At 45.3% G+C, this 23768-nt stretch overlaps 1 protein-coding gene across 1 annotated transcript in view; it reads left to right on the forward strand.

The window, feature by feature from the left end:
- Positions 1-23768, forward strand: part of ANO2 (anoctamin 2) — a 343971-nt gene that overhangs the window by 77489 nt on the left and 242714 nt on the right. The window contains exon 4 of the mRNA XM_086714259.1: positions 6969-7067. Within this exon, the coding sequence (XP_086570385.1) occupies positions 6969-7067 (99 nt within the window). The remainder of the gene's footprint in view (positions 1-6968; positions 7068-23768) is intronic.

Here is a 23768-nt window from a genome sequence, read left to right on the forward strand (position 1 = left end):
GTTGAATGGTACCATGGAAGTCTGATACTTGGCAAGTAAAGATACCAAAGACTTTTACATTTGATGTCCCTTTTATTTTCCAAGGTATCCCTGATTCTTTTCCTTAATACTACAGTGCCCTTTAATGCTATCAGGCAGAGAGGTTCCAGGTATTATGTGGTCCCAGCTCAGTTCAGATTGTGTTTTATGAGCACCAGATGAATGTGTGCAGATGGGTTAGGCCTCCAGGAAAGGAAGCAGTGGCCTGCAAATGGTCTGCAAAAACAGGGCTGGGGGCTCCTGTTAGGAATGGAGAGGTCCTCCTGCAAGGTTTTCATAAGTTTCCTGGTCAAGTGGAATCTTGAATAACTTTGGTTGTTAACATGAGAAAACGGTTCAGAAATGACAGTTAAGGGTAATTGAATTATTCTCTTAGAATAGAATCAGATTTAAATGTGGTTGGCCAAAGGTCACCAGTTACTTTCTGGGCTGTGGTAGCCAATTTTTAGAAATTAATCACAGGATGGGGCGCCTGGGTGGCTCAGTCAGTTAAGCCTCCGACTCTTGATTTCAGCTCAGTTCGTGATCTCATGGTTTGTGGGATCAAGCCCTGCATCAAGGCTCTGTGCATGGAGCACAGAGCCTGCTTGGGATTCTCTCTCTCTCAATCTCTCTCCCTGCCCCTCCCCTGTTCATTCTCTCTCTCTTTCTCTCTCAAAATAAATAGGTAAACTTCTTTAAAAAAATTAATCACAGATCTAAGCAGAACTAGGTATCTATGCATGTTGAAGTTACAGTAGATATTTATTTAGTGAGTGTTTACCATATGTCAGTACTGTGTTGGCTGCTTAGGACAAAGCAGTCAGCACGATAGACACATTCTTTGTCTTCATAGAGCTTAAGGTCTGCCAGGAAGGCAAGCATTAAACACCTACTCACCGTGATTGCAATGTCGGCCATTGCTATGAAGGACAAGGACAGGAGCCATGCAGGCAAGAGGGGGGCCAGGCATAATCCTGGGTTCAGAAAAAGTCTTCTGGAGGAAGGAATGTTTAGCTGAGAACTAGTTAGGAGTTGGCTAGGTCTGAGGGTGGGGAGGACTTTGCAGAGGAGGAAATAGCTTACAAGCAGGTTCTGAAGTGGGACACTGGCTGGAGCAGTTGGTGAACAGTGGGAAGGGCTATGTGGCTGGAGTCCAGGGAGAGGGCGGAGGTACTGTGTGCCTTAGAGAAGGTGCATTTGATTGGGCCTGCTGTCTAGGCAACTTTAGAGAAGAAGGGAGGAGGGAGAGGGTGGGAAACTGGCCGATTAAGCAAGGCACTGGTTAGAGATGGGGACCTGCTTTGCTTGGTGAACTCTGTGCTCCATTAATGTAGTTAGTGGTGACTAGGTCTAGGAAACCAAGTGACAGCACAACTTAAAAGAGACCTAGAAAACCAAAAGTCAGGTTATGACTGAGGAGTACAGGAGGCCCCCTTATCCATGGGGTTACCTTCCAAAGCCCCCAGTGGATGCCTGAAAGTATGGATGGTATTGAGCCCTACATATACTATTCATTTCCTTTGACCAGAGTACCTGCGTCATCTTCTTGGGTACCTTTTCCCTGACACCCGGGAGCTGGACAGACAGAATTTGTAGGGTTTTATGAAAACAGAACCATAGTGAAAGGAGTGGCACAAGACATTGCAGCTGAGCTGGAGAGATTTTCTGGCTCTGTTGTATATTTCACGTTTCTTGCCTCTGGGATAGTTGCGTCCCCAAGATGGATGTGCTTGTGCTTGCTCAGAGAAGTCTTTGGACACTGGTTCTTCTTTGTCTGATGACCAGAACCAAATTACATGTTGTAGATTGTTTTACATGAACTTGAATTTTGGTTGCCTGATGTGATTTGGGAGTCCCTCTGTTCGCATTGATGATATGTTTATAAAATATCTTCCAGAGATGGGTTATATGCTCTGGTAGGCAAGCTTTATATACTGTTTATGTTGAATTTTGTGTTGATTTCAGAGAGTCATGTTTTCCGACATTGTCCTCAAAGTCTGGAGATGTGCTCTATTTCCAACCTGTGAATTCCTTTAGGACACATGGGACATTTTGAAAATCCTGTAGATAATTTTAAAAGTTCAAGGGCAGTAAACAAGGATTACTTAGTCACAATTTTAATGGAACAGGAACTGGTTTTCCCTGAGTTTTTCTATTGACTGCAGAGATTCAGGGAAGATCTCCTATGTGTCCAGCCCTGTGGGAAGTGCTTGAGGAACACAAAAGAAGCATGAGATGCTGTCCCTGCAGTCAGAAAGCCATCATTTCAGTTGGGTGGAGGGAATCACCATGGTCATGGCCCATAGATACGTCTCAGATGGCCTGTGTGCCAGGCCCTGGGGCAGGGACCTCACACACTGTCTTCAATCCTCACAACAGACCTGCAACATTTCTCATCCTTATTCAGATAAAGAAACTGAGGCTCCGTTGGTTCAGTGCTGTCCAACGTCCTCCAGCTATAAAATCCAGGATTCCAGTCTTAATCTGTTTTTATCTGAAGCCCAAGCTCTTTCCACTCCCTTGCTGTGCTTGAGAGAATTCAAATATGGGGAAGAATGGAAGTCAATTGAGCCTGGAGAAGAAGGAAACCATTTTTTTTAATTTAAAGCTCAATCTATATTTATCTCCAATTTTAGATTCCTGGGTTATTAAAGAGAGCTTCTGCATTTGGGGATGGTTCTGCTCAGGGGTTTTCAAGTATTTGTTTTTCTTCAGGAGACGTGGCCAGTCACACGAGCTAATGTTTCACTTCAGCTCCCAGGATTTTCTTTTCTTCTTCTTCTTCTTTTTTTAATTAAAAAATTTTTTTTCTTAACATTTATTTTTGAGAGAGAGACCGAGTGTGAGTGGGGGAGGGGCAGAGAAAGAGGGAGACACAGAATCTGAAGCAGGCTCCAGGCTCTGAGCTATCAGCACAGAGCCCGATGAGGGGCTTGAACTCACGAACCATGATGAGATCATGACCTGAGCCGAAGTCGGACCCTTAACTGACCTAGCCACCCAGGCACCCTGTGTGATTTTCTTTTTTAGGAGAGGGTAACAGTATTGCCTGGGTTGAAAGGGTCATGACTGGATGTTAGCACCACATGATTGCATACCAGCCTTTATCTTCATTTAAAACAAGTTCCAGTTGAGGAGAATGAAGTATGCTTTGCTGGAGGCAATGAGCAAAAAGGTTGGGCTGCAATTAATAGACCCTCTAAAATCACAAGGGCTCAACAGTTTTATGTCTCATGTAAAAATCCCCGGGACAGCCAGGGCAGTTACAACACTCTGAGAGGTTAGGACTCGGCTTTTCTCTTGATACTTTGCTGTTTCTGGCCTTGACTTTGACCTCAAGGTCTGAGATGCTTGTCTCCATGTTCCAGGCAGCAGGTCAAGGGTAGGGAGGACGATGAACCTGCACACTGTCTTTGAAGAGGGTGGCCGGCAGCTGCTTCATGATTAGTATTATGGTTACATCTAACTTCAGGGGAGATATAGGCTTGATTCTGGATGGCTATACACTTAGTTTTAAAGTGGATGAAGGAGATGATAATGGCTTTCAGGGGACAGCTAGCAGTCTGCCACCAAGGTCATGAGATTTGACCCTTGCTTTCTCATTCCTTCCTCAAACTTTGAACATCTGTAGCCACTTCAGTGCACACTTGAGCTACCAATTCTATGCAAACTTTCAAAAAAAAGCATTCATCACAGGGGCGCCTGGGTGGCTCAATAGGTTGAGTGTCTGACTCTTGATTTTGGCTCAGGTCATGATCCCAGGGTTGTGGGATCGAGCCCCACATTGGGCCCCGTGCTGAGTGTGGAATCTGCTTAGGAGTCTCTCTGTCTGCTCCCTCTGTTTGCTTGCGCTCTCTCTTTCTCTCTCTAAAAAAAAAACAAAACAAAAAAAACAACCAAAAAACAAAAAACCATTCATCGCAATTTAAAAATAAAGACAAAACATCATGTATTAAAATCAATAATAGTCATGATTTCATCTCAGTAAGAAGGATGGTACTGTTCACTGCCTTTCACCACAAACATCTTTTCTGGGGCCGTGATGGAGAGCTGAGGGTGCAGGTCAGCTTCCCAGGTGGTTTTCTTTCTTACCCTTCATTTTCACTAAGTTAGAAAAGCTTAAATTACAGTTTGAAGTAGCAGCAAGTGATTGATAACTCTGTCTAGTACTCCTGGATAGTGTAACCACAGACAGACATGGAAATTGAGGAGATTCCTTGCTGAAAGCCACTGCCAGTGTTTGGTCAGAACTATGTCATCCATGGAAGCCGGAAGGTTGAGTGTTTATCTTAGGACTGCCTTGTATACTCCTTATCCATCCTTTGATTTGACTTTAGTCTGAAAAGTGTGTCTTTATGCTCTACTACAGCTCTTGGAGGTGGCTGTTCACTTTGCCCAGTAGTGTGTTATGTCTGCCTCCATGGCCAAGAAAGTCATCAGGTAGGGCATAGACTGCTTTGATCCGAATACCTTTTTGTCACACTATCTGTGTAACTTTGGACAAATTATTTAAATTTTCCCTGTCTTGATTTCCTCAACTGTAAAAGAGAGACAGTGATAGTCCCTGCCTGACGGTGTGGCCGTACATCTTCTTTGTTCTAAAACACATGACTGTTTGGCTCTGTGCTGGCACATGATATGCGCTCAGTAAATACGCATCACGGCCATGGCTCTTATTTTCAGGTGTTTGCAAACTCTGGACCCTCCAAGACTTTCATACCGTGGTTCAGTCTTCATACAAAATCTTCATTTCTTCTTCCTTCTTCTCCTTTTTTAAATCATAAGCTTTCATCCCCAAAGTGGGGAGTAGGTTCTGGGTATGTGAATTACTGAATGTATTGTGCGCCTGCCGTTCAGAATCATAGAATCATAGAGATGCAAGTCTTCACTTGCATTCTGAACACCATAAAGTGTCTCTTTATCTTCTCCATTGTCCTGTGAGCACCGTCAGTAGTCCATATACTTCAATGGGGAGCGCAGTCTTCTGGTTTGCTACCTGTTTCTCTGCCTAGCACACTGGAAAAGCCGATGGTAAGAGGCTGGATGTGAATGGCTTCCACTGTTATCTTCAACACAAAACCAAGACCAGAGAGTGGATTGATGAACACCAGCTGGTCTTTATGAATGAAGCTGGGGAATGATTTTCAAAGGGGACACCTTTTACGTGAGCGGGAATACCTTTGTCGCACGCAGAGTTGGTGTCTTCTCAGTACTGGTCTCCGTGCTTCCTGCTTCACAAAATACACCGTAATTCAGTAGAAGCCTCAGGGGGCCTAGGGGGTCAAGAAGTACAAGCACGTCTGTCTGTGGAGCACACTCACTAGGACCTGATTCCCACGCTGCCCCCTGACATCAGTAGCAGGCTGGCCAGCACACCAGCATCTTCCCACCACGGTGCACGGGTTTTAGGGGATCTCTGACGGTCATCCAATGAAGGCATGGTGCTGCCTGCTTGCTATGCTTTCTCTGCGAACACCGCATTTGTAATGAACTCTGCAGGTGGTTTTAGAAGCTTCTCACCAATAATGGCACTTTTGCCCATTTTTCTGACTTGTTTTGGTTTCCTTTCATTCTTTAGTGACAAAACTAATTGAATTAAGGTCAGAGGTAGTTGTTTTCTTTTTGTATTTGTTTTGAAAAAATTTTGAGGTTTTATTTGAAGATGGGGAGAAACTGATGGCTTGACATCATAATCTGATCAAAAATGTTTTAATGTTTATTATTTATTATTGAGAGAGAGAGAGAGAGAGAAAGAGAGAAAGAGAGAGCTAGCAGGGGAGGGGCAGAACGAGAGAGAGAGAGAGAGAGAGAGAGAGAGAGAAAAAGAGAGAGAGAGAGAGAGGGAGGGAGAGGGAGACGGAGAGACAGAATACCAAGCAGGCTTCTTACTGTCAGCATAGAGCCTGATGCGGGGCTCAAACCCACAAACTGTGAGATCATGACCTGAGCCAAAGTCGGACGCTTAACCAACTGAGCCACCCAGGGACCTCCTGACCAGTTTTTATCACACACACTGTAGCCAGGGCCAAGTGGATTACTAAATCAATATGACCTAAATTTCAGATGCTCATCACTGCATTTCCTTTCCTTTATATTTTTTGGGTGAAGTCTATATACTCATGGAATTCCTTGTCCTGGGTCATAGATTCATATTCCACATTCACACTGGAGCCCTGTTCATGGTTTATGTTGATGATGTCATTTTACATTGTACTGTTTACATTATAATTATTGTTAAAATTTTTTTAATGTTTATTTATTTTTGAGAGAGAGAGAGAGAGAGAAAGCTGGGAAGGGGCAGAGAGAAAGGGAGACACAGAATCCGAAGCAGGCTCCAGGCTCTGAGCTGTCAGCACAGAGCCTGATGCGGGACTTGAACCCATGAACTGTGAGATCATGACCTAAGCCGAAGTCAGATGCTTAACCAACTGAGCCACCCAGGCGCCCTGTTTACATTATTATTTGTATCCTTACTTTGGGGCTTAGGTGAGCCACTTTTGTCATTTGAGGCTATGACCCAGCATGATAGAGCACAAATATGTGAATGGGGTGAGTTGTAGGCTGTTCACTGAATGCTAGCAAAGGTAAACTCCCTACTTGTTATGAAGACTATAATAGGGTTTTTGCAAAAATCGTAATTGCTTATGTTTCAAATCTTGGGAACATACTTGTTTTAATTCTTCTTTTCTTCTGAAGCCACCAAGCCTCCAGGGACCACACTTTGGGAACATTACCCTGTGGTTTTTGATGAGGGCCCTTCTGGAACAGAGCTGGTGACTAGATAGGGGCAGGAGAGGACAGGACCCTGGTGTTTTGTTAAAGAGAACAAACACCAGAAACTGAAGAAATGCCAGGTCGGGGCTTCTAGTTTGGGAGAGCTAGGGAAACAGGAATTTAAGCTATGTCCTTCTAAGTGTTTCCATTTCTTCTTCCTTTGTACCTTGCAGAGTAAAAGCCAGGGATCCATCTTTGTCCGGATACACGCCCCGTGGCAGGTGCTGGCCAGAGAGGCAGAGTTCTTGAAGATCAAAGTCCCCACCAAGAAAGTATGAGCATGTTTCTTCTGGGTTTGGGGGCCTCCGGAGGGTGGGCTGGCTGGCAATAGTGTGGGAACAAGGCCAGGGTTTGGGGGATGAGGGTTTGTGGAGTTGAAATTGCTCTTGCCTCCCTAGGGACCCTAAGTATGGGGCAGTGATGTGGGTGGGGTGGGAAAGCAAGTTGGGGTGCAGAGAGGGGCCGGGTTTGGGATGTCCCTTCACCTTGGAGCTCCCCCTGGGGTGTGCTTCATGGGAAGCCAGACATTGCTCTGGTCCAGATTCTTGGTTTCTCTGTTATACTTCCTCTCTCCCTCTTCTTGAGGTCCTGACACTTCCAGGCATTTTTTTTTTTTTTTTTTTAAGACCAGGTGTAGCAATGAGAGCAGACAGCAAGCCATGTGGACTGGGTAGGCAGCATGCAGGGAGAATAGCTCCGAACTTGCTGCAAAGATCCCTATTCTGGTTGTGACTCTACCACTAAGTATTGTGTGGTGGCTTTTGCTGGTCTCCTCTGTAAAATAGAAGGTTCTTAATCAGGAGAGTTGATCAAAAGAAAACCATCCGGGGAATGTTTTTAGAATGTCATGCCAGCCTCCCAACTCTGGGATTTTGATTCAGGTGGTTGGTATGGAATGAGGTTCTGGCACCAATATTGTGAAGAAAAAATCCTCAGGAGGTTCTGATGTATATTTGGGTTGAGAACCACACAGTTCAGATGAGTTTTGAGGTTCCTTTCAGTTAGTATAGTTTATGTATAATTTCAAAATTCCCCCAGGGAATTCTTAGGTGAGCTTCTCCGTGTATAACAAAATCCAGTGAACATTTCCAAAGAGAAAGGAAAAGTGTCCACAGATTTACTATTCTTTTTTTTTTATTGTTGTTGTTAGGCATTTTAGGAGAAAACAGTGGCTGTTGACTTTGGCCACTTGTGATGTTTCTCTAGGAAGGGTTCTGGGGCACATGCTACTCTAGTCTAATGAGTGATTTATAGATGATATCTCTTTTTCTCTTTCTCGGTTTCTTTGTCTCTGTCTCCCTGTCTCTCTCTCTCTCTCTCTCTCTCTCACACACGCACACACACACACACACACACACACACACACACACACACACAAAGTATTTCATAAGTGGTGACCTAACTTTGCAGAGATCATTTTCCTCATTCTGACCACCGTCACCAGAATTTCCACCCCCATCAGGAACAGAACTCCATGTCTGTTGCTTTCTGCACTGCCACTGTTACCACCTGCCTTATCACCGTCTTCACTCTCATCACTATCCTCAGAGTCAGCAGCACCATTTTGATCAACGTCATTGTCTGTGCTTATACCGTCTTCCCTACCAATAGATCGACCGTCCCCATCAAAATTCACTCACCAAATACCAACATGTTTGCTACCCTCATGAATCCCCTACTCAAGAGGGTAAAGTCTGTGGGTTCTGTTTTTATAGGTTTATTAAGACAGACGATACCTTCGTGGCAGGTGGACACATGACAAACAGTGAACAAACATAGACGTGAATATCAGCTACAGATATTCTGCCAAAAGAAGTAAATGTTTTGGGGTCACCTGCCTGAGTGTCTTGTTTTCACAAGGACCATACCAGGGCCTTTGTCCCTTCATTTGCACTGCTGCATTGTCTCCTAGTTTTGGACCTCTTGCTCCTAATCCCATTGTCCTTGAACGCAGGCGCCATCTTTATTGTGGACCTCCACTCCTCCTCCATAGATGATTAGAGGATTTCCTGGTTTGCTGGCAACATGCCTCAAGTATCAGTCTTGGATGGAGGCTTCTGCTTCCCTCTGGTGGTGTCACAACCTGGCTAACCATTTCACTTCTCTTTCTTCTGGCTTCTAACTTTCTCTCTGCTGGCTGATCCTTGGAAAGAAGGTGAGCAAAACTCCAAAGCCCATGCTATGGCTTCTGTCTCCCAAGATGCTCCTAATAGCAGGGAAGCCAGAGACACAGAAGAAGCGTGTATCCTTCTTCTTTCCCCTTTTTGTGTCTTCTTTGCTCTCCTTGCCATCCTTCTTCCCTCTCCCTTGTACCTCTCTCTCCTGGTGCCTTTTCCTTGCCTCCCTCTCTGTTCTTGGGACATCCTACCATACCTCTCGTTTCTCTACCACCTTCCTCTCCTCCTCATTCCCAGACTCAGCCCCCAAGTAATGCCTGCCCCTGGTCTCTGCTTGTCCTTGCATAGGCTCATACCTGTGAGAGCATAGATCCGCTTAAATGACCTATTTTCCTGCAGAGTCATGTGTCCCCATACGCTTAGCCTGTTGGAACTACCATCTATAGTTTGGGTAGTACCTGCATTTGAATTTGTAGTTGGAATGATTAGGGCAAGGACATATTACAGTGCAGCCATCTCTGAGTTTCCCTCCTTCTTTGTCTTTTTTTTTTTTTTTTTTTTTGCATTTTGAAAGAAATCAAATATATTTGACATAACCTTGTGTAAATATAAGGCATACAACATGTAAATTGGGCACATTTATATACGGTAATATGATTGCCATTGTAGAGGTAATTAGCACCTGTATCACTGTTACATAATTATTCTTTCTTTTTGGCGGTTGGAATAATTAAGTTCTAGTCTCTGATTATAGTACAATGTTGTTGTCTATATTCACTCTACTGTGCCTTAAATCTCTATGGCTTATTTACTACTTGTTACTGGTTTGTACCCTTTAAACAGCAGCTGTTTTATCCCCCCACTCCATTCCCTGGTAACCACCATTTTACTCTCTGTTTTTATGGGTTTGGCTTCTTAGATTCCACTATAAGTGATATTACATAGTACAGTATTTTTTCCTCTGCTTTCATTGCACTTAGTATGGTGTGCTCAAGGTTCATCTATGTTGCAAATGGCAGGAATTCTTTTTTTCTCATGGCTGAGTAAGATTCCACTGTGTACACATACTACATCTTCTGTATCCATTCATTGGTTGATGCAGTCAGGCTGTCCCCACCCCCTTCCTTTTCCTTTTAGAGGCTGAGGGTGGTAGACACTGTGGTAGGGTCTAGAAGACCAGACTTTTAGCCTTGGTTCCATGTTTATTTGCTGTGTGACTTGGGGATGTCACTTCGTCTTCCAGAGCCCCAGTTTCCTCATCTATGATATAGGCTATAATAATACATGCCCTATTTTTTCTTAAAAGGGTGTTGTAAGACTCTAACTCCTAACTGGTGCTATGGAAGTGTAGGAGTTTATCATTGTGTCTGTGTGCTCAAATATTTTTATGTGCATTCTCGATTCCTAGCCCTTCCCCGACCCAGCCAGCTTCACTGCAGCCAACACTGATGGAGGACCTGTAGGGGGTCTTTGGAGAGACACTGAAGGGCACAGAAATAATCCATGCTCTGAGAGAGTTTACAAAGGGCTCATCAGGAATGCACATACGCAGACATCAAAGCATGAGTAAAACACTATCTCAAATGGCAACTCATTAGCACAGCACAGATCTATATGCAAATACGATGGGGCAAGGAGTCTGGGGAGAGCAAAGCCAGGTGGTGGCTCCTGGAAGGCTGCAGATATAACAGAAGGAACTTCTCCCCAAAGTTTCTGGGTCCCATACTTGACACAGGTGAACTGTGTGTCATCCTTCTGTGGGTCCAGCCACATGGCCCTGATCTTCTTTGTAGTCACAGGATGCAGTGGCTGACCTCACAGGGGATGTCATAAGCAGGAGAGGAGGTATAACTTGGTAGGCAGGGTAGGATGCATGTTTTTCAAAATCAGTCTGACAGAACCTGATCACAGGGGTGGAGGTGGGGGCTATACCCAGAGGCATGGACAGGGAGGATGAGGCAGGGAAATCTGTGCAAGGTTAGCATGGGGGCCACTGGCGTTTTCCTCCTGTTTTAGTGGGTTTGGGAAGTGACTACGATGAGAATAAACTACGTTTGCAGAGAGCCACATCCTGGTGGCGGGGGGAACGTGGAGGAAGGCTGAGGCACGGCGTGGGATCAGTTGAGCATCCTCCGGGCCGGTGGAGGTTTGTATCATAACTCAGCAGGGTCTGGAGAGACCAGGAAGATGGGGAGGAAATCACAAAATCAAGATCTCCAAACCTGGACAAATCCATAGTAACGCGTCTAGGGACTCAGAGTCCTGAACACAGATATTAACCAGGAGGGGGATCTTGGAAGGAAACATTTGTTTTCCAAGAACAACAACAGAAGAGCCAGCATTTTGTGAGGGACACTCAACCTCCGTGCACAGGAAGGGGGTGGGGAGGCCTGGCCTTTGGCCCTGGGGTAGCCTGGGAAGATTTGAAATGGGTGCCTTCTCACCTCTGCTCATTACCAAAATGGGCCTTCTAGATTGCGCTCAACATTTATGTTTCTCCCTCATTCGCCTTTTGTCCATATGAACGAACATTCCCCCCCTCTTTTACCCCTTACGTTCACTGACTCTCCAAGTGCTTCCTGCAACAGAGACAAGGCTGGAAGCAGACAAGGGGGAGGTAACGGAGTCCATTCTTGTCCATGAGGTCATATTAATCTAGCCAGAATCCACCAAATTTGGAAGAAGTGATATGCCTGGGGTGGGTGAAAATCACTTTTGTCCAGTCTGTCAAAATTTATGTAGCTGTTTTGAGTAGAGAGACTGATATTGCAGGGGCTACTTTTGCTGTTCCCAGAAGCCTATGAGGACATTAGCTTATGAGTCCTTCGCAGGCAAGGAGATGCTGTTAACTTCCAGCAAGTTATATCTTTTTAGGAAAGCAGGCTTAGAGGAAGCCTCATTTCCAAAACAGGAGTAATAAATGTCGTGGCAGGCTGTTGAAAGGAGTGGTGATGAAAAAAAAAAAAAAAAAAAAAAAGAAAGGAGTGGTGATGATATCGGATGTCTAGCATAGAGGCACACACAACACATGATAGCGGGTACTTTTACTGTTGTCGTTGTTGTTCACACGTGATGTGAATAGGGCGGCACAGTCGGCAATGAATCGGCCGACTCTTTCCTGCTGTTTCCCTTCATAGCCAGCATCTGCAGCGTTGGGGGAAACTGGACCCAGTTCCTTAAACCTGCGACGGCAGCCAGAAGCCCAGACATAGAGTCTGGGGAGAGGCGGGAACAGATGGCCTTTGCACTGTGTGCTGGGGGATTTCTGTTTCCTAGAGCATGGCTCCTTGGGGTGTCCCTAAACATAATGGTTGCATGTGTGAGACCTGTGGTGCAGTCCCTGGGAGAGTCAGCAGGAAGACTGCTCAGCCCCGCAGTGCAGGAGGGAGGTCTTGAAGGCGCCCATTTCCAGGGATAGACAGCAGATGTGGCAAAAGGAGACTTGAGTTTCACTATTGGCTCTGCCCCCATGAACCTGGGGTTGATTCATATCTTACCCTATTTTGCAAAACAGGATTTTGACGGGTTACAAGCAAAATCATAAATACAAAGGGATCATTTTTTAACAAAGGGTAAATAGAAAAGAACCCTGTGATTGGGGGACAGTAAGGAAGTGCAGGGGAAATGATGACAGTAGAAATGAAAAAATAAGAGTGATTAATGCAAGTGTGACAGATTTCCCTTTGAGCTTCCTGGTAGCCAAGGAAGGAAGGACTGTGGTTCATGTAATCCATGGAGATGAGCATCTGTTTTGTCAGAGGACACAAACTTTTTCTTGTGGTTAAAGTATAATTGCAATGTAAAGGACAGAAACAATATAAGGGACGTATTTTTAGTAATGAGTTCATATAAAGTGCTGGAATATTCTTTGCATAGCAATCTTTTAACTGCTTTTGGATAAAAGCTGAGGTTGCCACGTTAAACTGCAGTGCAAGGTGGATTGTAGTACAAAGTAATGTGTGGAAATTTCTGGTGAGTCAATGATCCAAAGAGAAAAGAGCAGAAATATCATTCATCTTTTAAGTCTCTCCATGGAATCCTTGGTTTGAGATCCCTTTTATCTACCAAACTGCATTTATTAAAGAATAGTTCATCATTTGATTTTCATTAACTGAAAATATATATAAATGCCATTAAGAAATTGGTGTTACCACACTGAACTATTAGAATTCCATCTTAAAAGCAAAGAAACTTGGCATTTTGGTTAGCTCAATGGCCCCTTAGAGGAAGATATTAATTCCATTAAGCCTTATAAATTATTAGAAGTTGTTCTCGGATACCTGCTACTGCCTCTCTAGAGATTCTGATTTGGTAACTGTGGTTTTGCAAAAGCTCCACGGGAAGACTCTCCCTCTGGCTTATGGTGTCCAGCCAGCTTCAGGTACTCTGCCCAGTCAGGACCACAGCACTTCTTGCTTCTTAGTTATCTAGACGTGAGGCTTATATTAATCAGGTTCCTCCAGAGAAATAGAACCAATAAGACGTGTGTGTGTGTGTGTGTGTGTGTGTGTGTGTGTGTGTGTGTGTGTTATATTTATTATGAGGAATTGTTCCAAGTGATTATGGTAAGCTGATTTATGGTACCCAAGAGAGCTAATGGTATAAGTTCTAGTCCAAATGCCCATCAGGTTGGAGACCCAAGAAGAGCCCATTTCAGTTCCAGTCTGAGGGCAGGAAAAAAAAAAAACAATCAATGTCCCAGCTGAAACAAGCAGGCAGGAGAAGTTCCCTCTTAGTCAACCTTTTTGTTCTATTGAGGCCTTCAACTGATCGGATGGAGGGCCACCACATTAGGGGGGCAAACTGCTTTACTCAGTGTATCCATTCAAATTGTTAATCTCATCCCAAAACCACCCTCCAAACACACTCAGAATAATGCTGGCCAAATATCTGGGCACCCCGTGGCCAGTCAAGTTGACACATACAATTAGCCATCACAAGTGCTTGTGCTTTTAAGGTCCATAATCCTTTTTTGTAGTGGTATGAATAGTGTGTCCAAAAATAGGTATCCAAGCCCTAACTGTGGAACTTATGAATGCGATCTTATTTGGAAAAAGGGTCTTTGCAGATAGAATTAGGTAAGGATCTCAAGATAAGATCATCTTGGATGTTGGGTGGGCCCAAATCCAATTATTGGCTGAAAGATAATTGAGATCCACAGACACACAGGGAAGAAGACCAGGTGAAGGCAAAGGCTGTGAATGGAGGAATGCAGCTCCAAGCCAAGGTGAATGCTTGGGGCCCTCAGAACCTGAGGAAGGTTTTCCCCTTAGAGCCTTCAGAGGGGGTGGAGGCCTGTTGGCAGCCCAATTCCAGACTTGTGGCTTTCACATCTGTGAGAGCATACATTTCTGCTGTTTCAGGCCACCCACTTTGTGGTAGTTTGTTATGACAGCCCTGGGGAATGAGTATACTCTTCCTCTGGGCAGGAAGTAACAAGCCAATGATCCAGGACCTGGATCTCAGGTAGGCTTGTGGGTTTGCTCTGTATCCCAGGAATCCACTTGGCATTTTCTAAGGTTGCTTGAAGTAGCCTTGTTCATTCCTTGATGCTGGGCTGTGGACTCCTCTGGAGGAGCCTTTTTGCAAGCATCCTCCTTCATGACCTCACCATGTCTGTGTCTGTTTCACGTTCTGCTTTTGCTTTAATGAAATCCGAAGAGACTGGAAGGGGCTCATCTTAGCACGCATGGTGGAAGGAGACCCAGTGTGGCTAAGAGCTGCTTTTCAATTCAGCAATTATTTCCCCACTTATACTTCTGTTCCCAAAGATAATTGTTGGTTTGATTAGGTGAAAGCTTCTTTCTTCCTTGATAAGGGGTAAATAAGGATAAAGTCTGTTAGCGTGTTTTAAAGGTTGCCCATATTTCATAATTCTTATGGTTGGCTTTGAGAAGAAAGGTAGTAAAACCACTCTCAATAATATCACTGAAAATATCTGAAAATAAAAGAACTTATAACCAGAGATATAAGTTGATAAATAATTAAATTGAGTTTTAAATGTAGCTAATGCTTCTTATGCGCTGTGTTCTTTGATAAGAGCATTACATGCTTTTTGTTTTTATCCTCACAACAATATGTGGTAAGACTAGCTTTAGCTCCATTTTATAGGTGAGGAAACAGGTTCAGAGAGGTTAATAAGCTTCCCTAAGGTCACCTGGCATGAAGGGGTTAGACTCATTTCTTTCTGACTGCAAAGCTGTGCTCCTACTTCACTTTACTGAAACGTCCAAATTGAAGCTTGGGCTAGCATGGTCTAGAACATCATTTCTCAGAGCCTATACTCTAGAACCAGTGGTCTTTTTTTTTTTTAAATCATGGTCTGGGGTGCCTGGGTGGTTCAGTTGGTTGAGTATCTGACTCTTGATTTTGGCTCAGGTCATGATCCCGGGGTCATGGGATTGAGTCTTGCGTCAGTCTCTGTGCTGAGTGTGAAGCCTGCTTAAGACTTTCTCTCTCTCTCCCTACCCCTCTCACTTGTTCTCTGTCTCTCAAATCAAAAAATAATAAAAATAAAAATAATTCATGGTCTAACAGACTTTAGAAACACTAATTATTAAGTTTTTCTGACCAATTAAAAGTTCTAAGAAGACTCTTAGTCTAAGAGCGAGGTTCCACTTTAACTCTTTCCCTCTGAACACTCATAGGTTATTCATAGGTATGTTCCTAGGAATCCTGGGGAACCAGTGATCTGCAGAACATACCCTGGGAAACTCCATCTCAGATTACATACCTCTGGGCTGGGACAGGTAACACATCAGAATTTTTCTCTTGTCATTGCCTGGGACTGGAACAGTGAGTTACTTAGCAGTCCTGGATGATAGCTTTCTCATCTGTAAAGTATGGAGGTTGGACCCTAACTTCTCTGTCATAGCTTTAAAATGTTGGGGTCCACACATCAGCCAAGTGACAGTTAATGAATTTGTTCATTCTTTCCCCATTATTGATGTTAGCTGAGGGACTCCTGTGGGGTCATTCACACTCTGATTGTGTCCAAATATCTCAGAGTAAAATTGTCCCACATCTGTCACTTCTTCAAGCTGTATGCTGAATGAGGTAGTACACTTAGCATGTGGATCCCTACTCTGTATCTGGGGCTGCCCTTTATCCTCGAGCCTGGTAATGTCACTGGGTTTTCTCTGAGTTCTCTTGCCCATGCCTATCTGTGGAGCCTACATTGAGCTCCCTGATTTAGACTCTTGTCAGGAGGAGAGTACTTTACTCTCTCTTCCAGGGCCTGGAAACTTTTCACATGCTTTAAATATTTGCCTCTGGTCCTAGAATGATCTCCCCATCTTCTCTAAATACACAATAAACAATAAAGAAACACATTCTTTGCATCCCAGCCCAAATCTCACTTCCCTCATAGACCCTCCTTTATTCCTTAAGTGGATTCTTAGTCAACCTATAGTCAGGATTTTTCTCATTTGTTAGTTTTTCCTTCTTACTCTTGTGCCTCCTAAGGTGCCACATCCCCACTCCCCCTCTGAGAACTATAGTTTGTGTTTCCTGTGTATTCCCTGCAAACTCTAGTTTCGTGTTATATAAATAATAGATGCTCAGTAAATATCAGATTGATTGGCTGATTGATGCCAGATTATCCTTGCTCCCCCAGCCCCAGGGTCTTCTTGCAGCTGTGATCTACAGTGTAATAGCAGGACTTTTAGCTCACAGCTGTGTATAGTTCATGTGATCTTCCAGAACATTCTTTTCCCTCCTCATTCAGACCAACTCCGTCCTTCATCAGGTGGTGAGCTAATTACTCTTTGGGGCTATTTTGATAGTTTAGTGAATCCTCTCTGGTGACCAGAAAGTAAAAAGCAGGAAAAACCCAATGAGCTTTGTTGAGGATGGAGAACTTGTAGATTCCTGGTCACAGGGAGAAGGGTCACTGTCTACTCAGCCTTCAAGATGCCTTTCAGGGCAGATTTCTTTTTATTATTATCAGCAGTAATTTTTAAATGAACCAGAACTGTTGGTGTTTACATAAGGTTGGCTGTAGGTGAGGCCTTGCCCCATGTTGCCATTTTCTGGTCCCAGACATTTGTTTTTAATGGAGGTACAGCTGAAAGAGTAGGGTTTATATTTGATATCTTTATGGGCTTTTCGGTGCATGCTCTTTGATTGGTATTTAAATAGGCTGGAAAGAGTGCAGCTTTTTATTCCTTTGGCTTTTTATTCCTTTTTGTTTTAGGTAATGCTTCTCATTTTCAAAAATAGAAATAAAATAATTGATGCCACCTAAGTGCTGTGGTTTGAGTGAGGAACCTGAGATGGCATATGGCCATGTTCTAGACATGCATATGGGCCTGGTGAGACCATATGGACCTGGCAGACCTAGTGTTGGTCTGTTAGTGGATAAGTCTGACTCAGGGCTCAAAAACGGTGAAGAATATATGAAAATGCTATGGGAAGTGTTTTTGAATTGTTGTAGTAAGCTATTTTAAGACTCATGGTTAAAAAAATGGAAATAGGGGGGCGCCTGGGTGGCGCAGTCGGTTAAGCGGCCGACTTCAGCCAGGTCACGATCTCGCGGTCCGTGAGTTCGAGCCCCGCGTCGGGCTCTGGGCTGGTGGCTCGGAGCCTGGAGCCTGTTTCTGATTCTGTGTCTCCCTCTCTCTCTGCCCCTCCCCCGTTCATGCTCTGTCTCTCTCTGTCCCAAAAAAATAAATAAACGTTAAAAAAAAAAAAAAATTTAAAAAAAAAAAAAAATGGAAATAGGGGCGCCTGGGTGGCTCAGTCGGTTAAGCGTCCGACTTTGGCTCAGGTCATGATCTCGCGGTCCGTGAGTTCGAGCCCCGCATCGGGCTCTGTGCTGACAGCTCAGAGCCTGGAGCCTGTTTTAGATTCTGTGTCTCCCTCTCTCTCTGACTCTCCCCTGTTCATGCTGTCTCTCTGTCTCAAAAATAAATAAATGTTAAAAAAAAAAAAAGGAAATAGAAGTGGTGGCTTTCTTTTGTTAAAGCCTAGAGTCATGTCTCTCTGAACTGGGGTAACATGTGCCATACTGGGGTTGGCTGGGACCTGGTGCTGGAGGGCAGTGGATAGGTTGACCATTGAATTTATCACCCAAAGTAGGGCTCTTTGAGGGTGGAAGAGCTCCCAGTGATTATGCCAGGACTGTCCTGAGTAACTGGGATATGTGGGTGCTCTTCCAGCTTGGCCATGGCTGCTCCTGAGGGTGTATGGGAAAGAGTGAGCAGAAGGGGAGAGGTGGAGAAGCAGGCAGAGGCAGTCAGCTTCTGGCACCTGGGGCTCATGGGCGGAGCTCTTCTTACCCAGTAAGAACTGGGGTCAGTGACATGTTGGCTCATAACACCTGTCGAGATCTGATTGTTACTTTTTCAGGAATTTTGCAAGGTAGTGGTTAAACTATTGATAGCTTGAAAATGGCCATGGTGGGCACTGTTTATACCATAGAAATCCACAAATGTTATAAATCAACAGCCTCTCCATTAGTTGGTAAACATTTACCAGCACTGCACCAACAAAAGCCCAAGGATGTACACTTGAGTATAAAGGCAGAGTGGGGCCACTGATGTGTGCCATGGCTGGGGCAGGGTCCAACCTGAGGGTGTTTTGTGGTTCCTGCAGTAGGCATTAAAGGGGCATTGATCAGAGAGGGGCCAGGAATAATAATGTCTATGTCAGGGACTCTGAATGGATGCCACATCTGCTGCCTCTGATACAGAAATTTATTTCCTACGTCTTCCTACTTGCTGGCTCTGCTCCAGCCTCACTGGCCTCCTTGTTCTTCCTCCAGAATGCCAAGCCTTTTTCTATCTCAGGGACTCTCTGATTGCTCTTCCCTCTGCCTGGAAGACCTCTATCTACCCACAGAATTCACTCCCTCACTTCCCTGGGATTTCTGTTCATATGTCCCCTCCTCGGACAGTCCTCCCTGTCCACCCTCTGTGAGGCATGCTCCCAGCAACTCTCTATGCCCTTCTCTTGTTTTTTCTCTAACAGTACCACCGGCTCCTGAGTCATGTATTTGTGTTCTTGTTTGATTATCTGTGTCCACACTACACTGGAAGCTCCATGAGGGCAAGGATTTGGCTTTGTGATACAGGTAACACCTAGAAGGGACATGGAATAGAGCAGGCATGAAACTAGTATGTGTTAATGAATGAAAGAATGGGTCACACATACCAGACCTAATTTGTGGTGGCAACTGGATACAGACTGATGCTGGGTGGGCTCTGAGGCCCATTTGAGGACATTAAGAAGGATTCCTGTCATCCCATAGGGCTGTCTACATGGGTGGGGCTGGCAGCACATGTACCATGTACCATATTATCCATTCCTGCTCTGGGTTTTCAGTTGCCCCTTCAGTTGCCAAAAAACATTTGGGAAAAGTCTAACTGTAGCTGGAATGGGGCTAGGTTGTATATAGGGGGTCCTAGCCTTTTGGAAGGCCCATTTTTCATCTACCCACCCATCCACGCACCCACTCACCCATGCATCCACCCATCTGTCCGTCTGTCCATCTGTCCATCCATCCATCCATCCATCCATCCATCCATCCATCCAATGGATACCTATTGAGTATCACTATACTCTGCTGAGGGCAGGTGATTCAGTGGTGACCACACTGGTCTTGGCTCCATTGGCTTTGGCATGGTGAAGACTCAGAAGTTAGAGAGCTGTATGAGCTGGGAGGCACCCACAGAAGAAAAAGAGCGGGGTGGACAGAGCCAACCAGAGGAAACTAATTTAGGCGGGGGGGGGGGGGGGGGAGGGGTGGTGGAGGGAGGGTGAGGGAAGGCGCCATTTGAGCTTAGACTTGAGGGCCAGGTTGGGGTTTGGCAGGTGGGGAGGACAGGTGAGAACCTTCTCAGGAGAGGGAAGGACAGGTCATCAGCCCCAAGGTAAGGAAACCCCAGCCTCTGTGGGGAACTGAGAGGAGGCCATTATGCATATAGTGGGAGGCAGGAGGCGCAGCTTATAGGGGATTTGTCAGCCATGTAAGTAGTTTGGATTTTATCCCGTATTTTTAAAGTCAGCAAACATTCATTCATGTGTAGAGTACATACCAAAACGGAATTAAAAACCATAAATGAATATAGAGCTAGACAAAGGAGAATGTGCATTTTGTAGTATCACTTTCCAGGCTCAGTATTGCTTCAGACAGGAAATTTACCCGTAAGCATAGGTAGGGATGAAGAGACTGGTTAGCTTCTGTTGCTGGTGTCACACAGAGTCTCCCTGTGGGATCTAGGATGCGGCTGGTCTTGGGGATTCTGGTGCTGTTGGCATTTTGGTGAATAGCTTAACACTCACACACAGGTAAATGCTTATGCGTGGGAGTCCTTGAATCTGGTACAGAGTGTGCACACATGCGTGTGTACGTGTGCGTGTGTATCCCTCCCTCTGCCCTCTCAGGCACCGGCACGCGGGATAAGAACATGGGGGCAAATTCTGCTGCATCTATAGCTTCCCTTTCTCATAACTTCTTTAGTCCAGAGCCTTCTGCCCTTGTCGGCTAGTGGCTTGTGGTGCCATGCTCCACACTGACTTCTCAGTGTGCCTGAGCCTTTTGACATTAAAGGTCAGCAAGTGGGTGTGATGCTGATCTTCAAGCCCTAGCCTTAAGGCGAGTGAGATGTCATCAATTGTAACAGTTGACCTTCAATTATCTAGTGACTAGGAGGAGCAGAGGAAAGCATAAATAGATGAAAAGAGGCAGACTTTTGGGGTCATGGGATATAAGCAGACACACATGCTCACAGCGGGGCTCACTGTCCATCTTGATGCCTGGTTTGTGCTCTTCCCACTGACTTTTCCTACGAGTTGTAAGGAGAGGCCTTCTTAGGTCACTACAGGTGAGTGACTCACAGATGATCAAGATTATATCATTTATAGCTCTTATTGTTGCACCTTCTCCTTGATCTCTGGGGTCATTGGACCTCTTCATGTTTGTATGGTACTGGGCATGTTAGTAAAACTTTCTGTGCCTTGGTTTCTTTATCTGTAGAATGGGGACAGTATTATGTATCTGTTCATGATAGACATCACCATAGCCTTGGTTCCTTGCATCCCTGGAGGGAACATGATTCCAACACAGGAAGGAAACAAATCAGTCCTGAGACCACAGTGCTGTGCCCCTCTGGAGGGGAGAGGCAGAGGGAGACAAGGGGGGGAGAAAGAAGTAAGGAAAGAAGGGATCTCGGTAAACCTCTTAGACTATGACAATGAGGCCAAAGTGAGCTTTTATGAGAACCACATTTGAGCCCTGGAATAAAAAATAAGAGCAACATACTTTAAAAATTATTTATGATTTTAAGCACATGAAAGGCGTATCATGTACCCAAGGAGGGCATAATGGGGAACAGCTGGCTAACATGTGTCTTGCCATTTCTGAGGATGTTCATAATTCTCTGATGTCCAAGAATAACAGTAATAACGAGGCCGCCGCTGAGCATATTAATGACAATAAAGAGGGTCGGGGTGCCTTTCCTGGATCCTGCTGGACACAAGAGAAGAAAGAGCCTGGCTTATTGGGTTTGGTGGGACCGAAAGGGAACTCCAGCCTGCTTCCTTCTTGGGGGATCATGGGGCCCTTCCACGGATCAAAGGTTGAAGGAAAGAGCCTGGATGGGGAGGTGGGGGGGAGTCAGGAAACCTGGGTTTCAGGCCTGGTTTCACCAGCGACTCTGGCAATTCCTTGCGTCTGAGTCTGTTTTCCTGTCTGTAAGGTAGCGATGCTAATGCTACTTGGCAAGCACACTTGCAGAGTGTTCATGGGGCCCGATGAAGTGGTGCCTACGGAAGTGCTGGGCACATTGCAAAGCATTCTGTTTTGGAAGGGTCATCATCAGCTTTGTGCTTCTTCAGCACTTGGCAAATCAACCACCAAGCTCAGTGCCTGCATCTAGGGGGTGCCCACGATGTTGAAACATAGAAACATCACGAGTGTTTCTTTTTCATTAAATGTTTAAAGCTGTACACTGTTGGACAGGACTTTCCAAGGCACTTAGTCCAGTTCTTTCTTTTATGATTTTTGAAGTGGGTCTGGAGCAGTGCATGGTCTAGGGCTAATGATCCCCCACTACCGAGTCAACCTGAGTACTCTTCCCAGTGCCCTGTGGATGATGAGATTTTCCATTCTGCCTGATGGGAAGAGGTGCTATTTTCAGTCCTTTTAGATGGTTCTTTCTCCAGGCTCAGCTAGGTTCCTCGCACCTGTGTGGTCAAATGGTCACAGGGGACCTTCTGCAGCTCTCTGGAGCTCCTTGTGAAGCTCTCTCCTCTGGGCTATCCTGTCCTGTGAACTCCATTTGCCTTGGCCTCCCTAGACTTCCAGCTCTGTCTCCTCAGCTCAGGGGTTCAATGGGCCCCACTTGTCTTCCCTTCCTGCCCCTTGGCTGAGAACCTCTGTCAAGGCAGTGAGCTGGAGCCATCCCAGGAGCCATCTTGCTTGTTTCCTGTCTCCTAGGAACTTTGTTGCCTGATAGCCAGTATCTTGAAAACCACAGTCTCTATCCATTGGGGCTGCTATAATGGAATACCATGGATGGGGTGGCTTATAAACAAGAAAGTGGGCGTGGAATTCTTTTTCAGAGTTCTGGAGGCTGGAAGTCTTAGACCAGGGTGCCATTGTGGTCAGGTGAAGGACCTCTTCCTCGTTCCTAGCTGGTACTTCTCACTGTGTCCTCGCATGGCAGAAGGGGCTCCACCCTCATGATCGAATCACTTCCCAAAGGCCCCACCTTCTAATATCATCATATTGGGCACTAAGGATTTCAAAATATGAGTTTTGGGAGAACACAGCAATCATTATTTCATGTTTTTTTGTTTGTTTTCGTCTGGGTGTCTTGGTTGTTTCTGATAGGGTAAATCTGGTCCATTTTACTCCATTGTAGTGGGAAGTGGGTATTCCCTAGTTCTCTCTTTAGAGGTGAAGAACCTGAGAGGGAGAGTGACTTGCCTAAAGTCACACAGCTCCTTGGTGTCAGCAAGGACCAGGACCCAGGTCATGCACTCAGTAGATGTTATTGTGTTCCTGCTGTGGACCAGGCACACAGGGTTTGGTCCCTGCTCTCCAGAAGTCTATAGTCAGTTAGGGAGACAGGCAAGTGAGCCAAGAATTAGAGAAGAACATGATAAACTTCATGACGCAGGCACTTGTTCACAGGGTACTGAAGAAGCATGACGAGAAGTGAGCAGCCAAGGAAGTTTTTCTGGGCAAGTTGATCCTTAAGCCTAGTGGTGAAGGAGAAGTAGGAGTAGTCCAGATGAAAAGGAAGGGAAGAAGTTTCAGGAATAGGTACAATGCTTAGGCAGGGAGCAGGGTCCTTTGTCCTGTGAGCTTATGTGTCCCTGGCATTGTGCCATGGGTTCACCCACCTGTGTTTTATTGTGAGTACATGTCTGGCTCCATCCCCCACGAGCCCCTGAAGTCTGGGAAATCTCTTTCCAATGTAAGTCGATCAGATCTTTCAGCCTGGACATGACCATGTGGGGTCTTGGTCAGTGCTGTGGAGTGGATGTTACTTTGATGTTTCTGGTGAGACTCTCCTCCACGTTTTACATTTTTCCTGGAGGCGGATGATATTGCTTTCAGTGATTTGGAGTACCCCCATCAGGAAACAGTCGAAAGGTATCCTGGGCCCATGCCTGGTCCCTCTGAAGACATACCATAGGTGCCTACTCCTTTTAGCCCGTTTCTCTAAGTGAGCTCTACCAGACCCACTGCAGGGTGAGGGTGAAGAACTACGTGGAAGTTCTCAGCTAACCTTCTGCCAGAACAAAGCCCTGACACAGTTGCTGGGTTATTAATCTGTACCTGTTGAATACAGGCATTCCTGGCCTCTGCTGAGGCTGGGCTCCCAAGTGCCTTTGCAGTTGGTGGGG

Source organism: Puma concolor, chromosome B4, assembly GCF_028749965.1.
Source record: "Puma concolor isolate L17-30 chromosome B4, mPumCon1.1.hap2, whole genome shotgun sequence".
Lineage (NCBI taxonomy): Eukaryota > Metazoa > Chordata > Mammalia > Carnivora > Felidae > Puma > Puma concolor.